The sequence below is a fragment of the Convolutriloba macropyga genome, chromosome 2 (assembly GCF_964194025.1).
Source record: "Convolutriloba macropyga chromosome 2, txConMacr16.3, whole genome shotgun sequence".
NCBI lineage: Eukaryota > Metazoa > Xenacoelomorpha > Acoela > Convolutidae > Convolutriloba > Convolutriloba macropyga.
In genome coordinates this window covers 75,509,518-75,527,193 of record NC_134469.1, presented here as the reverse complement: position 1 = coordinate 75,527,193, position 17,676 = coordinate 75,509,518, and the positions used below count along the sequence as shown (strand labels likewise).

The 17,676-nt window shown below is 31.4% G+C and overlaps 1 protein-coding gene across 1 annotated transcript in view; it reads right to left on the bottom strand.

The window, feature by feature from the left end:
* Window positions 1-17,676, bottom strand: part of LOC142334998 (uncharacterized) — a 253,501-nt gene that overhangs the window by 34,291 nt on the left and 201,534 nt on the right. The window contains exon 16 of the mRNA XM_075383327.1: window positions 15,057-15,250. Coding sequence (XP_075239442.1) covers window positions 15,057-15,250 — 194 coding nt within the window. The remainder of the gene's footprint in view (window positions 1-15,056; window positions 15,251-17,676) is intronic.

Below are 17,676 nucleotides of genomic sequence, written 5' to 3'. Positions count from 1 at the left end.
CGAAAAAAAACGAAATTCAAAAAAAAATCGTTTTAATTTCAAATATTACGCTGGATGAGTTTTTTAATGATACCACTCACATTTCTCTACGATGAATATATCGATGGGCCAAAATTGACTCAACAAAAAAACCCATTTGAGTATATAGTTCCTCCACCCACAAGCGGAGTCGGAACAACTATATTCAAAATATCAATAATTTTTGAAACCTGCAACAACAAGCCAGTTGAAATTCTAAATTAAACTGCTGTCAAGCAATCACCTGCTTTGATAACCTAGTAACGCTAATGCCCTCAATTCCACATAATTGAGTACAACGGTAGCAAAGATCTTTTCCAAAAATAAAGAAGAAAAGTAATAGCCAAAAAAACTTTAAAAAATGAGTCAAAATACAAGAAAGCCAGGAAATTGACAGAAACAGACAACGTCGAAGCCCAATGGCCAATGTTGGAATTGAAACAGTTAGAAAAAGTAACGAGAAAAGTCATCGACAGCCCAAGTTTTTCAAAACGTGTTCGAATTTGGCGTCTAATTTCATTGGATTCAATAAAAATGGTGAAACTGGCCTCCAAATGGAAGAGCAAAAAACTTAACCCCAGTACAGACTCCAAATAGAAGAATAAAAAGCTTAACACCAGTACAAGTTAGCAGTATACTCTAAAAGAACTCTGCTAATTTCATGCACAAAGTTGAGTCTTTCATCTTAGTGCCCAGACTTTGTTGGTTCATCCCGATTCTTTTCATTTTGCGTTTTGACCGTGGGCGTATTTGAGTAAATTTACTGAATGAATTCTAAATGCCATTCAGTTGGAATAGTGAGATAAATCAGAAAGCAAACGGAAAAGTAGCGACCTATATAAAACCAAAACTCGATGAAAGGTATAACAAACTAAATTAACAAATGTTCAACAACAATTCAAAGAATTCTCATTGACTAAACAACAAACTACACTAAGAACAAACACGCTGAGTTCTGTTTCAAGGGGAAAGCAAAGAAATTTTTCTTTTGTAGGTCATCGATAACTCATAACTATAAGTCGTATGGCAATGAAAAATACATTAAAACAACGAAATTTTTGAGAAAACCCGTAGTATCAACGTCATGCATTCCAATGGCTTTCAACGGAAGCTATTAAATACGCTTAATTATGTCTCGATGTGACGACAAGGAGATTTGTTATTAAAAAGTCATCAATAGGACATTACAACACCTCATTGACTATGAAAACAAAAACAAAAACAGGCAAAATCCAAAAATTCAGAAGAAGAGTTCGAGAAGAAAGTGTCGATGCCATAAAAAAACTTTTCTCGGAAAACTTTTTCAATGATCCATTGAACGTCTTCTTTAAGCCAATGGGAACTATCAATATTAAGATAATGTGATAACATTTCAAAAAACCAAAATTATGAAAAAAATATTCAAAAATTTTAAAAAAAAATTATGAAAGCTCGTGCATCGAAGTCGAAAAACCAATTGTCAGAAGACAAAAAACAGCTAACTAGATAAATTTTTGTTGAAGTAGAAAAGACAGGGGTTCTGTCATTACTGAGACTGAATTACAGTCCATGAAAATAAGTTTAATATTGACTAATGTTCAAATAAATTTTTTCATATTTTTTTAAAAACATATTTTTTTAAAGACATTAAATTCAATAGATTTGAACGGAAATCAATAATTTCGCTCAGTTAAGCCACGATGTGAGTCCAAGGATGTTTATCAATCATACGTAATCAATAAGTCATCACAATATGTCTCATGACTATGAAAAAAAGCAACAAATACAGGCAAAAACCAAAATTTCGGTAGAAAAATGCGAGAAAAAAGTGCCGAAGCCGATCCATTGAAATTTTTCACTAAGCTAACAGGAGTCATTAAAATAAGGATAACAGGATAAGATTTCAAAAGGAACCAATAATACGAAATATCCAAAAATTTTTAAAAATTCAAATCTTGTGTCATTGAAGTCATACAACCAGTAGTTAGAAAATAAAACCGCCAACTAGATAAATTGATGTTGAAGTAAAAAGTAAAAAAAGAACGTGGTTCTGTCAGTACTGGAACTGACTCATTGTTCAAGAAAATAAGCTTAAGATTGATTTATTTTCAAAAAAGTTTTCAAAAAAAATTTTCAAAGTCTTAACAGGGACTAAATTCAAATGCTTTCAACGGAAGTAAAAAAATACGCTCATTTATGCCTCGTTACGAGAACAAAGATGTTTGTCATGCATAGATAATTGATAAGACAAGACATCACAATAGGTCTTATGACTATGAAAACAGCAATAAATACAGGCAAAATCGAAAACTCTGAAGAAAAGTGCGAGAAAGTGTTAAGCCATTTAAACCCTAAATTATTCTGTGGAAACTTTATCTATGCTTCATTGAACATCTTCGCTAAGTCAATGGGAACCATCAAAATTAAGATAACGTGAAAAGATTTCAAAAGGAACCAATAATACAAAAACTCCAAGTCTTATAACCAATAGGTAGAAGATACAATCGCTAACGATAATAATTTTGATTGCAGTAGGAAGAAGGGGGTTCCTGTTATTAGGAGGGGGTCCTGTTGAGACTGACTTACAGTTCACAAAATAAGCTATGATTGGTTAATATTAAAAAAGATGAAAACTTATTTTCAAAGTCTTAACAGCCATTAGCTGTCCACTCAAAGCACTAGATAGGTTCACTTAATGCTCATTCCAAAACCTATTGCACGTTTAGTCCACTATTTAATGCCGTAGGATTCCAAATTTTAGTAAAACCACGTAAAACTCAAAAACAAAATCAACGTTTCATTTAAAATTAGGAAAACTGAGATACGAATCCAAAAAAACATGAGCGATTCCTTGGAAAGAAATTTTGTGTTCATTGGGCTTCACTTGATTGTAAATGAGGTTTGCCATAACGGAACCTCGATATGAAAAGTGACTAGTCTCTAGGTAACTTGAGAAAAAACAAAATAAAATATGCCAAATTTTCTTAAAAAAAAGAGCTCTCAAACAGAATTCGATTTTTTTATAGTAAACTTCCCTATGAGACCGGAACTAGTCTTTTTGTCGCCTTTCGTCTGTTAGGAACACAAAATTGATTTGTTTCGTGGCATGAAATGTAATTTTGAATGAAAAGTTTCATAGAAAAAATGTTAATTCAACAAAAATTACGGTAAAAGTGAATAAAAGTGCACCAAATGTCCAGTGTTCACATGAAACTTTTAACCTCGATAACTCCTCAAAAAAAACAAAATTCAAGAAAAAATCATTTTAATTTCAAAATTTACGCTGCATGAGTTTTTTAATGATACCACTCACATTTCTCCACGATGAATATATCGATCGGCCAAAATTGACTCAACAAAAAAACCCATTTGAGTATATAGTTCCTCCCCCCACAAGCGGGGTCGGAACAACTATATTCAAAAAATCAATAATTTTTGAAGCCTGCAACAACAAGCCAGTTGAGATTCTAAATTAAACTGCTGTCAAGCAATCACCTGCTTTGATAACCTAGTAACGCTAATGCCCTCAATTCCACATAATTGAGTACAACGGTAGCAAAGATCTTTTCCAAAAATAAAGAAGAAAAGTAATAGCCAAAAAAACTTTAAAAAATGAGTCAAAATACAAGAAAGCCAGGAAATTGACAGAAACAGACAACGTCGAAGCCCAATGGCCAATGTTGGAATTGAAACAGTTAGAAAAAGTAACGAGAAAAGTCATCGACAGCCCAAGTTTTTCAAAACGTGTTCGAATTTGGCGTCTAATTTCATTGGATTCAATAAAAATGGTGAAACTGGCCTCCAAATGGAAGAGCAAAAAACTTAACCCCAGTACAGACTCCAAATAGAAGAATAAAAAGCTTAACACCAGTACAAGTTAGCAGTATACTCTAAAAGAACTCTGCTAATTTCATGCACAAAGTTGAGTCTTTCATCTTAGTGCCCAGACTTTGTTGGTTCATCCCGATTCTTTTCATTTTGCGTTTTGACCGTGGGCGTATTTGAGTAAATTTACTGAATGAATTCTAAATGCCATTCAGTTGGAATAGTGAGATAAATCAGAAAGCAAACGGAAAAGTAGCGACCTATATAAAACCAAAACTCGATGAAAGGTATAACAAACTAAATTAACAAATGTTCAACAACAATTCAAAGAATTCTCATTGACTAAAAAACAAACTACACTAAGAATAGACGACAAATGGATTGAAAAAAAAACCATTAAGAAGAATAATCTGACGAAAGATTTAAACAACAAGCAAAAATCAAAGTCAAACTGTCGCATGTGAACAAAAAACCACTATCTTTTAAAACGATTTCTTGTTCAAACACCACTTTCTCAATTTAACTTAACGTTAGAGTGAAAAAATTCACGCTACAAAAACAATTAATTTTCCGCTCCACTTCCTGTTTAGAGTAAATAAACGAAAAACATTTCTCCAAAGTACTCAGGCAAGCGATAGTATTCCCACAAACTCTTGCCACTTGTCACATAAAAAATAAAATGGGGAATAGGCTACTCTTACATTGCCAATAAAGCAATATCATGACATTCTAAAGTGAAAACAAAATAGAAAAAAGATGATTGTTTAAAACGTTGACCTACCAACACATTAAAAAACAATTAATTGAATATTTTTGGATTTAGAGAAATAAAAATTATCGCCCATTGTGGTAAGGTGCATTTTACGTTTTTAACAAGCCCTTGACAGTCAATACATAGATCTATGATCAAGCCTAAGATCTTTGATCGCTGACACTTTTTGAACAAAAACCATATAAATAAAAACAGAAGTAGGGACCACTGCACTGTCAGCGTTTGTTGAGTTCGCTTTATTTGCAGCTTTCGAATTCATGTCTGTTTCAATTGCAATGTACGCATCAGAAAACAATTTTTCTGTCACAAAGCAAACAAAACAATTTTTTCATTGCAGCTATCAACTTACCAAATGAAGAAAAACACTCCTCACTAAAAATTTCAGCTCAAAAATTTTCAAGCAATCAAACAAGTGATTGACGTCGAGAAATTTTTCAACCTCATACATTTTTTTGGTCTACCCCGCACGCTTTTTTAAACCCAAAAACTGATATGGATGAGCAGAGCTTAATTGATGAAGTTCTTGATGCGGTGTGCAGATGTGATGGTGGTAGAGGAGAAAATGTGCATTAGCTGTTTGAAAAAAGATTGACTGCCAGCGACTGCTCAGATTATTCCTGTACCTGAAGTACAAAATTCTTAAGACAAGAGTAAAAACAGTTTAAAATTCATTTAAAATTTTGCGAGAACCAGTTGGAAAACAGAATTACAATTCACGCTAAGAAGAGTAAAAGGAGAGTAGAAGAGAAAATAAAAAAAACCGAGAGGTTTTTTAAAAATCTCTAAAATCTGAGTAGCTGGGTAGGACGGTTATCAATTGTTTGGTTGCAATTTTTTGTTGCTTTAGATCACATTTTATTTAAAAAAGATGAATTAGATAAAAGCAAGTCAAAAACTCTCGACAGTTTGAACCTTCTTTAGATATTTTTGATGCTATGTTTTGCCCATCACAGTTGAAATTCAGGCATATATGCAGTTATGTACCAATGATCATTTTCAAATTTATGATATTTAACATTATTTGGAAAAGATTTTCCACATAGTAGCGTTAGGAAATATATTTGGACTCTGAAAAACTGGTGACAAATCAAAATTTTTCAGTCTATTATGATAGCACTTCCAGTTCACTATCAATTTGTTCTGCTTGTCTGAATTCAGTCTATTTTTACATATTATTGACTGTTTTCTTTACTGGCTGGCATGTTTGTTTCATGATACAGTCGAAGAGAATAATTAGATCTTACTTTTCCGACCCCTCTTGAGGGGAAGGAACTATATACTCAAATGTGTTTTTTTTTGTTCAGTCAATTTCGGCCGATCGATATATTCATCGTAGAGAGTTGAGACTGGTATCATTAGAAAGCTTGTCCAGCGTAAAAAATGGAATTAAAAGATATTTTTAATTTCAATTTCTTACAGGGATTTATCGAGGTTTAGATTTTCAGAAAACAGAGTGAATTCCGGTGACATTTTGTTCACATTTTCCGGAATTTTTGACTAAAATTTCACCAATTTTGCTAAAATTTGTAAATTTTTTAGAAAGTGTTGTTGATTTTTGTTTGTAGAGACAAATAACTTTATGGCAGGCTATTTTTAATATTTTTTTGTTAAAAATTCTGGCTAACTTTTTCAAAATTAAGGCTTTTACATCAAAAACAGTACGAAATAAGTTTCTTTAGTCCAGTTTGATTAAATTTACAGGAAGTACCGACCCAAACACCACTAACACAACTTTTTTAGACTCAAACTGGGGCTTTTTTTACTTCACATTCCGTTTAGAGTGCTCTGTAATCAAAACTTTGCCGTTTTTTTCTAAATTTATTCGTTGATCATCAAAAACGCAGCATCTATTTTTGAGCTTTAAACTAACAAAATATCATTATCTAGAACATTCGAAAAATCGCGTGTTCCTAATGGACACACAGCGTTAGCAGGGCTAGCTTTTGACCAATCTTGAACTGATATAATCCAAAAATAATCCGGATTGTAATCAGTCAGTCTTTATTATTAAAAAAAAATCGATCTTTTCTACATTAATTAAATAACAGAAAAATTCAAACTAAAGCTAACTATTGAAAAGTCCAATTGGATTCCTAAATAGCTCCACATTGTTGTATATAGTTGATTATTTGAAAGCTTATGGTCGTTTAAACTTTTAAAATATTTGATTTTTAAATAACTAATGAATTATTGAAATTTGCCTCTATTTTTCTCTTAATTTGGTCAATTTGTAGCTTATTGTCAGCAATGAAAGTATGCTTCTTCTTTCTATTGAACTCAAATTTAATCTTTATTGCGGTTTCGCGCCGTAAGTTATGGTTTCCTGGCTTTGATATTACTAGATTTCAAATTAAAAATGTTAAAATTATTAAATTTTTTTTTGTTATTTGCCCTTTTTTCACGTTTTCTAGTTGTGTCACATTATCACATTAATGACAGTTCGTATATCACTTTATTGGCCTTCAAAATAAGGCACAATTGATAATATTTATGTCCTTGAAGATATACATTATGATTTTAACGGCTTTAACACTACTTTCTCGAAGAATTTATTTGAATTTTTTGAATTTTGTCTTTAACTGTTCTTTTTACTTTGTCTTTTTAGTCGTATGAAAATTCCAGTGCAATGACCCGGTCTCTTTGGTTTTTCAGGGAAGAACAGATGATCTGATTTTCTGATATTAGTAGATAGCTGATGGATTTCTTGACTCTGAAAACAATTGTTTTATAATTTAAAAAAAACACTTTATAACTTTGCAATTTTGCTCCTTTTTTGTCTGTTTGTTATCTAGTCTCGTTAATTACAAGCCTAATATGACATTTTTGTTGTCATATGAATGTTTCAAGAGGGATTGGGGTCACACAATTTATTGTTTTTAAAGAATTCGGTGACTTTACTGGCTTCGACACGGAAAAAAAGCAAATTAATTTTTGATTTTTGTCATGTTTGACGTTCTTTTTGTAGACGTAAGACATATTCTGGATAATTTTATTTCTCAAGAGCTTGTTTTGGAAGAATGAACGAATCTATTTAATTATTTCATTCTATAATTAATGGCGTTCATGTCTTTGGAAATGTTTTTTCGAAAAAAAATTTTAAGTGTTATTTAGTTTTGAATTTTTTTTTCATTTTTTTTTCATCCTGTTACTTTGCTTTATTAATGAGAGGTTACATAAAACTTTATCGGTGCTTGCAGAAAGTGCAATCAAACATATTTTGGTGGACATAATATTGCTTTACGGTTTCGAAAGCGTTTTCTGTCAAGTTTTAATTGAATTTTTGTTTGTTGTCTATTTGTGGTTTTTTTTTGTTACCGCATCGAAAATTGAATACCAGCAGTCCTCAATTCCCTCTACAGAAGCGTTGGTAATCGTACACATATGGGATATTTTAGTTGACTTCCAATCGTTTTTCATTACTTTGAAATAATTGTTTAAAAAAAAAAGCTAATTTTACAACTTTACTGTTTTTGTTCTTTGTTGTCTAATTGTTACCAAGCCTTTTTATTGAGTAGTCCCGTATCTTTTCTGGTGAATTAAGAGTTATTTTGTTAAATATCAGTTTTATCCTACGCTGTTTTGACTTTGTTATTAAGTTTTGTTTTTTAAAACTTTCATGAAAATTTTGATGTAATTAATTTTTGTTGTTGTTTGATTTTGCTGTTCATCTTGACTCGCTTTCTTAATATTTGCACATCTCATCAATCAATCCAATGCACCATCATTCACTCCACCACTGAGTTATTTGCTTTGGAGGCTATCTTTTCGTTCATACACCAATTTTTAAAAAATACTTGAATTTTTGGTTTTTTTCTATGCCTCATTTGGTAGACAATCATGCCAAAATTGTGGATGAGCGGGGTCGTAACTTTATGTGCAATTGCACACTACCGAGTCGCCTTGTTTGCTTCAGTAATGAAATAGATCTGAACGTAATTCCGGTTTAAAAAAGTAATCATTAATGTTTAAGCAAAGACAAAATTGAGACAAGCATAGAAAGCCAATGTAGCGAACTGGAAGCACTATTGAAATAAAGTACAACATTTTTATTTGTCTCCAGTTTAGATTTTTTGTGAAATCTTCCGAAAACAAGAGAACCAAATATTGATTCTAGGCAGAGCTCAATTTGAAGGTCTGCCCCAAATATTGTTGCCCGATTTCAAGAATTCCCGATTTCAAGAATTTAAACTAACAAAATATCAATATCTAGAACATTCGAAAAATCGAGTGTTCCTAATGGACACACAGCATTAGCAGGGCTAGCTTTTGACCAATCTTGAACTGATATAATCCAAAAATAATCCGGATTGTAATCAGTCAGTCTTTATTATTAAAAAAAAAATCGATCTTTTCTACATTAATTAAATAACAGAAAAATTCAAACTAAAGCTAACTATTGAAAAGTCCAATTGGATTCCTAAAAAACTCCACATTGTTGTATACAGTTGATTACTCGAAAGCTTATGGTCGTTTAAACTTTTAAAATATTTGATTTTTAAATAACTAATGAATTATTGAAATTTGCCTCTATTTTTCTCTTAATTTGGTCAATTTGTAGCTTATTGTCAGCAATGAAAGTATGCTTCTTCTTTCTATTGAACTCAAATTTAATCTTTATTGCGGTTTCGCGCCGTAAGTTATGGTTTCCTGGCTTTGATATTACTAGATTTCAAATTAAAAATGTTAAAATTATTAAATTTTTTTTTGTTATTTGCCCTTTTTTCACGTTTTCTAGTTGTGTCACATTATCACATTAATGACAGTTCGTATATCACTTTATTGGCCTTCAAAATAAGGCACAATTGATAATATTTATGTCCTTGAAGATATACATTATGATTTTAACGGCTTTAACACTACTTTCTCGAAGAATTTATTTGAATTTTTTGAATTTTGTCTTTAACTGTTCTTTTTACTTTGTCTTTTTAGTCGTATGAAAATTCCAGTGCAATGACCCGGTCTCTTTGGTTTTTCAGGGAAGAACAGATGATCTGATTTTCTGATATTAGTAGATAGCTGATGGATTTCTTGACTCTGAAAACAATTGTTTTATAATTTAAAAAAAACACTTTATAACTTTGCAATTTTGCTCCTTTTTTGTCTGTTTGTTATCTAGTCTCGTTAATTAAAAGCCTAATATGACATTTTTGTTGTCATATGAATGTTTCAAGAGGGATTGTTGTCACACAATTTAATGATTTTAAAGAATTCGGTGACTTTACTGGCTTCGACACGGAAAAAAAGCAAATTAATTTTTGATTTTTGTCATGTTTGACGTTCTTTTTGTAGACGTAAGACATATTCTGGATAATTTTATTTCTCAAGAGCTTGTTTTGGAAGAATCTAGAACATTCGAAAAATCGAGTGTTCCTAATGGACACACAGCATTAGCAGGGCTAGCTTTTGACCAATCTTGAACTGATATAATCCAAAAATAATCCGGATTGTAATCAGTCAGTCTTTATTATTAAAAAAAAAATCGATCTTTTCTACATTAATTAAATAACAGAAAAATTCAAACTAAAGCTAACTATTGAAAAGTCCAATTGGATTCCTAAAAAACTCCACATTGTTGTATACAGTTGATTACTCGAAAGCTTATGGTCGTTTAAACTTTTAAAATATTTGATTTTTAAATAAATAATGAATTATTGAAATATGCCTCTATTTTTCTCATAATTTGGTCAATTTGTAGCTTATTGTCAGCAATGAAAGAATGCTTCTTCTTTCTATTGAACTCAAATTTAATATTTATTGCGGTTTCGCGCCGTAAGTTATGGTTTCCTGGCTTTGATATTACTAGATTTCAAATTAAAAAATTTTTTTTTTGTTATTTGTCCTTTTTTCACGTTTTCTAGTTGTGTCACATTATCACGTTAATGACAGTTCGTATATCACTTTATTGGCCTTCAAAATAAGGCACAATTGATAATATTTATGTCCTTGAAGGTATACATTATGATTTTAACGGCTTTAACACTACTTTCTCGAAGAATTTATTTGAATTTTTTGAAATTTGTCTTTAACTGTCCTTTTTACTTTGTCTTTTTAGTCGTATGAAAATTCCAGTGCAATGACCCGGTTTCTTTGGTTTTTCAGGGAAGAACAGATGATCTGATGTTCTGATATTAGTAGATAGCTGATGGATTTCTTGACTCTGAAAACAATTGTTTTATAACTCAAAAAAAAACACTTTATAACTTTGCAATTTTGCTCCTTTTTTGTCTGTTTGTTATCTAGTCTCGTTAATTACAAGCCTAATATGACATTTTTGTTGTCATATGAATGTTTCAAGAGGGATTGGTGTCACACAATTTATTGTTTTTAAAGAATTCGGTGACTTTACTGGCTTCGACACGGAAAAAAAGCAAATTAATTTTTGATTTTTGTCATGTTTGACGTTCTTTTTGTAGACGTAAGACATATTCTGGATAATTTTATTTCTCAAGAGCTTGTTTTGGAAGAATGAACGAATCTATTTAATTATTTCATTCTATAATTAATGGCGTTCATGTCTTTGGAAATGTTTTTTCGAAAAAAAATTTTAAGTGTTATTTAGTTTTGAATTTTTTTTTCATTTTTTTTTCATCCTGTTACTTTGCTTTATTAATGAGAGGTTACATAAAACTTTATCGGTGCTTGCAGAAAGTGCAATCAAACATATTTTGGTGGACATAATATTGCTTTACGGTTTCGAAAGCGTTTTCTGTCAAGTTTTAATTGAATTTTTGTTTGTTGTCTATTTGTTGTTTTTTTTTGTTACCGCATCGAAAATTGAATACCAGCAGTTCTCAATTCCCTCTACAGAAGCGTTGGTAATCGTACACATATGGGATATTTTAGTTGACTTCCAATGGTTTTTCATTACTTTGAAATTAATTGTTTAAAAAAAATAAGCTAATTTTACAACTTTACTGTTTTTGTTCTTTGTTGTCTAATTGTTACCAAGCCTTTTTATTGAGTAGTCCCGTATCTTTTCTGGTGAATTAAGAGTTATTTTGTTAAATATCAGTTTTATCCTACGCTGTTTTGACTTTGTTATTAAGTTTTGTTTTTAAAACTTTCATGAAAATTTTGATGTAATTAATTTTTGTTGTTGTTTGATTTTGCTGTTCATCTTGACTCGCTTTCTTAATATTTGCACATCTCATCAATCAATCTAATGCACCATCATTCACTCCACCACTGAGTTATTTGCTTTGGAGGCTATCTTTTCGTTCATACACCAATTTTTAAAAAATACTTGAAATTTTGGTTTTTTTCTATGCCTCATTTGGTAGACAATCATGCCAAAATTGTGGATGAGCGGGTTCGGAACCTTATGTGCAATTGCACATTACAGAGTCACCTTGTTTGCTTCAGCAATGAAATAGATCTGAACGTAATTCCGGTTTAAAAAAAGTAATAATTAATGTTTAAGCAAAGACAAAATTGAGACAAGCAGAGAAAGCCAATGTAGCGAACTGGAAGCACTATTGAAATAAAGTACAACATTTTTATTTGTCTCCAGTTTAGATTTTTTGTGAAATCTTCCGAAAACAAGAGAACCAAATATTGATTCTAGGCAGAGCTCAATTTGAAGGTCTGCCCCAAATATTGTTGCCCGATTTCAAGAACTCCCGATTTCAAGAATTTAAACTAACAAAATATCAATATCTAGAACATTCGAAAAATCGAGTGTTCCTAATGGACACACAGCATTAGCAGGGCTAGCTTTTGACCAATCTTGAACTGATATAATCCAAAAATAATCCGGATTGTAATCAGTCAGTCTCTATTACTAAAAAAAAATCGATCTTTTCTACAATAATTAAATAACAGAAAAATTCAAACTAAAGCTAACTATTGAAAAGTCCAATTGGATTCCTAAAAAGCTCCACATTGTTGTATACAGTTGATTACTCGAAAGCTTATGGTCGTTTAAACTTTTAAAATATTTGATTTTTAAATAAATAATGAATTATTGAAATATGCCTCTATTTTTCTGTTAATTTGGTCAATTTGTAGCTTATTGTCAGCAATGAAAGAATGCTTCTTCTTTCTATTGAACTCAAATTTAATCTTTATTGCGGTTTCGCGCCGTAAGTTATGGTTTCCTGGCTTTGATATTACTAGATTTCAAATTCAAAAACTTTTTTTTTGTTATTTGCCCTTTTTTCACGTTTTCTAGTTGTGTCACATTATCACGTTAATGACAGTTCGTATATCACTTTATTGGCCTTCAAAATAAGGCACAATTGATAATATTTATGTCCTTGAAGATATACATTATGATTTTAACGGCTTTAACACTACTTTCTCGAAGAATTTATTTGAATTTTTTGAATTTTGTCTTTAACTGTCCTTTTTACTTTGTCTTTTTAGTCGTATGAAAATTCCAGTGCAATGACCCGGTTTCTTTGGTTTTTCAGGGAAGAACAGATGATCTGATTTTCTGATATTAGTAGATAGTTGATGGATTTCTTGACTCTGAAAACAATTGTTTTATAATTTAAAAAAAAACACTTTATAACTTTGCAATTTTGCTCCTTTTTCGTCTGTTTGTTATCTAGTCTCGTTAACTACAAGCCTAATATGACATTTTTGTTGTCATATGAATGTTTCAAGAGGGATTGGTGTCACACAATTTAATGTTTTTAAAGAATTCGGTGACTTTACTCGCTTCGACACGGAAAAAAAGCAAATTAATTTTTGATTTTTGTCATGTTTGACGTTCTTTTTGTAGACGTAAGACATATTCTGGATAATTTTATTTCTCAAGAGCTTGTTTTGGAAGAATGAACGAATCTATTTAATTATTTCGTTCTATAATTAATGGCGTTCATGTCTTTGGAAATGTTTTTTCGAAAAAAAATTTAAAGTGTTATTTAGTTTTGAATTTTTTTTTCATTTTTTTTTCATCCTGTTACCTTGCTTTATTAATGAGAGGTTACATAAAACTTTATCGGTGCTTGCAGAAAGTGCAATCAAACATATTTTGGTGGACATAATATTGCTTTACGGTTTCGAAAGCGTTTTCTGTCAAGTTTTAATTGAATTTTTGTTTGTTGTCTATTTGTTGTTTTTTTTTGTTACCGCATCGAAAATTGAATACCAGCAGTTCTCAATTCCCTCTACAGAAGCGTTGGTAATCGTACACATATGGGATATTTTAGTTGACTTCCAATGGTTTTTCATTACTTTGAAATTAATTGTTTAAAAAAAATAAGCTAATTTTACAACTTTACTGTTTTTGTTCTTTGTTGTCTAATTGTTACCAAGCCTTTTTATTGAGTAGTCCCGTATCTTTTCTGGTGAATTAAGAGTTATTTTGTTAAATATCAGTTTTATCCTACGCTGTTTTGACTTTGTTATTAAGTTTTGTTTTTTAAAACTTTCATGAAAATTTTGATGTAATTAATTTTTGTTGTTGTTTGATTTTGCTGTTCATCTTGACTCGCTTTCTTAATATTTGCACATCTCATCAATCAATCCAATGCACCATCATTCACTCCACCACTGAGTTATTTGCTTTGGAGGCTATCTTTTCGTTCATACACCAATTTTTAAAAAATACTTGAATTTTTGGTTTTTTTCTATGCCTCATTTGGTAGACAATCATGCCAAAATTGTGGATGAGCGGGGTCGTAACTTTATGTGCAATTGCACATTACAGAGTCACCTTGTTTGCTTCAGCAATGAAATAGATCTGAACGTAATTCCGGTTTAAAAAAGTAATCATTAATGTTTAAGCAAAGACAAAATTGAGACAAGCAGAGAAAGCCAATGTAGCGAACTGGAAGCGCTATTGAAATAAAGTACAACATTTTTATTTGTCTCCAGTTTAGATTTTTTGTGAAATCTTCCGAAAACAAGAGAACCAAATATTGATTCTAGGCAGAGCTCAATTTGAAGGTCTGCCCCAAATATTGTTGCCCGATTTCAAGAATTCCAAAAAGGCGATTTGCTTCGACAATTTGTTGAAAAAGTTTTAAATCTGATCTTGATTTGATTTTGAGGCAATCAATGTCTATATGCTCATAGTTTGAGCAAAACAGGTTGCAATTTTTTGAAACTGAATTTATGATTTTTTATAAAGTAATCGTGAGCGATTTTAAACGTAAGTCGGGGTCATACGTCATGTTAAACGACAATATTTATCTGAAAAGGAATTAAATTTTTTGTCAAAGTCTTTTTCTTCTATTGCCTTAGGTTTCAAAAATAGGCGAAAAATTTACAGGGATAATTTTTAATTAAAAATTGTTAAAGCAATACGAAATTGATCATTCTGGGTTTAACCTCACAAAAGCTGAACGTAACCCGTGGTGAGGTGATCAAAATATGATTCGACAATTATCGTCTGGGTGGTATCCTTCCAGCTCTAAGGCGTTAAAAATACGGTGTGGACAATGGCGCTGTTTCATAACATCACTTTTAACAAATTTTAAAATTAAACCATTTTGGCTTAATGTGATAAAATTACCTCGCGAACAATGTTCTGTTCTGTGTACTCGCTCCAGTAGATACCCTCTGGGTCGTTGCTGTAGTGTAGATAGAAACTGGCAAAAGAGCTGTCTTTGTGGAACACGACCCTTGACAGCTTGTAGCTCCTCAACAGAGCCAGTTTTATGTACTGACCAGACTCCCACTGCCCTAGCCACGTGTTGGAACGCCAGCCTGAAATGAGCATGTTTAATCTTGAGAAAAAGAACCAAAAAATGACAAAATTACAAAAAAAACACTTATTAAAACTTATAAAAACTGGAAAAATGGAAGCCGCGTTCAATCTCAAACTCCAATTAATTGCCAAAAGTATTCTAATTTTTGAGAGCCCAAATTACACAATTGCACATTTTCCGACTTAGCACACTAAAGGTGTTCTCTTTAAACTACTGTCACAATTTTCCAATTCGTTTTTAAAAATTAGTTGATAACTTGAGAGTAATAGAAGGTTTTAGAAAGTAATTTGACATTAAATAGTGGCTGTAAAAAATTAATTATCTTAAATGACACATTCTCACACATAAATTAGTTGTCTCAAAAACAACCTTGACTAAAACAGTTGAGAGATTTATCTTGGACTAACAAATTAAACGGTACATCACTTTTGTATATTCTAGATAAAATTAAGCAAGATTAAAGTTGGGAAAAGTCTGGCAGAGGAAACGAAGAGAGCTGAGGTTTCGAGGCTCTGGTCGGTGAAAAGACTTTGAAGGCTAGCCAATAAGTCACTTCAATGATTGTCAGAAATGTCTTGAGGTCAGTACCAACAAAATTTCTTAACTTCAAACACACAAATGTCTTTCTTAACTTTCAAACTTTATTTGTCTTCGCTCAAAAATAGCTTTTCAAAAATTACGTATAGATAGCACCAACCCTCTACGAAGGTTGAACATCGAGTAACTTCTAAGGATCTGCGAATTCTTCTAAGCATCTAAAACTTTTATAATTGTGGTATATTACAATTACCAATTCTCTAGATGCGAAGAAGAAGCTGTAGATTCTTAGAAGGTATTCTCATAAACTAAATCACAGACACAATCAACTTGTTCTTTTTGCAGTGCATTCACATATGTGAGATCGCACAAAACTCGTTTTTTTAAGCTTCGTGACAAAAATTTTGAAATTGAAATAAGCAACTTCTTAGATATTGCAGGAGATCAATTTTTAAAGTCAGAAAACTCGTGTTACTTTATTTTTTTCCATGTGGGATTTGCATGAAATAATCAAAAACTTTTGCAACGACGTTTTGCAAGAAGCAAAATTGATGGACGAGAACGTCATCGAAAAGCAATAATTTTAACCCAATTGATTAAACGAAACAGAATATTAGTTATTATTAATTAGGTGGAAACGGAGCTGGGTTTTGTGACTTATGACAAGTTCCGAAGGATATCGCACAGCTCGACAACTTGGTTCATCAGCTTCCGCAATCAAAATTGTTGACGTTGAAGAACCATCTAAAAAATCATGCTGTCTGATAAATCACAAATCTCAAGCAGTAAAAAAAAACACGGAGTTGCTTATGAAAAACTATTATATCGGCCTAACAGTGTCGCTTCAACATGAAGAAGCCGGACACCCATTCCTTCTAAAAATGAGATCTCCGAAGATGTTGATATCAATAAGTCAAACAACGGACAACAGCTACCTGATGTTTCTGATGAAAACAATTTGTTATCAAATGTCACTTGAATAAGACTGTCGCAACAAGCAAAAATAAATTGTTCTTCTTCAAATCAATCATGTTGGTTTTAAATCAATTGTTTTTTTTTTATTTTTTCGACTTCGTAATTTACAAAGTGTTCATATGCCGAATTACAATATTAAATCTTTGTTTGGTTTTGTCTCATCTAGATAAAAGTTTCAGTATTTACAACAAGAATAACAAACCGAATTTGACAACTTGTTGATATAACTATCTGTTTTTCTGTCGTTTCTGTTTTTTGATATACTTGATAATTTTGAAAACTATTCAGACAGTCAACAATAGTTTTTTGTCATCATATGTTTTTTGGACTTGAGACTCAAATCATTTCAACGATGAATCAGAATATTTTCAAATGTATGACACACATTCAGATCAGAAACAATATATATCAAGAGTTTATTAAATTACTATATGCGCAGTTTATATACTTTATGACTATATTTAGGTAATGAGTTCGCCTAGACTAAATTTATCCCACAAAGTTTGAAAAAAATGATTCGCTGAAATGAATTTTGAGCAGCAAAATGTCGTATCTTTGTAATTTATAACTGTTAAGTACCATAGTAAGTATATGTATTACAGACTTTGCATGCACATTTTTAAGATGAACATATTTTTTCATGCAGCGAATTTTAATTGAAAATCAAGACTAGTCATTGTAAATAGGGCGAATTCGAAAAAAAAACAGGGTACTGGCAATCCCTTTGGCTTATTCAGCTTTGATTTCCTCTGCAACTTACCTCAGGGTTCCCAGCCGTTACTTAGTTTTGGGATATTTTTCAAGAAGGAACGTATATGATGAAATCTTGGATCGCGCTTTTGTCCTGAGTCAAATTTGGTGCTATCATTTCGTTTTCGAACATGGCCTTTACTAATTAGTAAATAAAAGTCT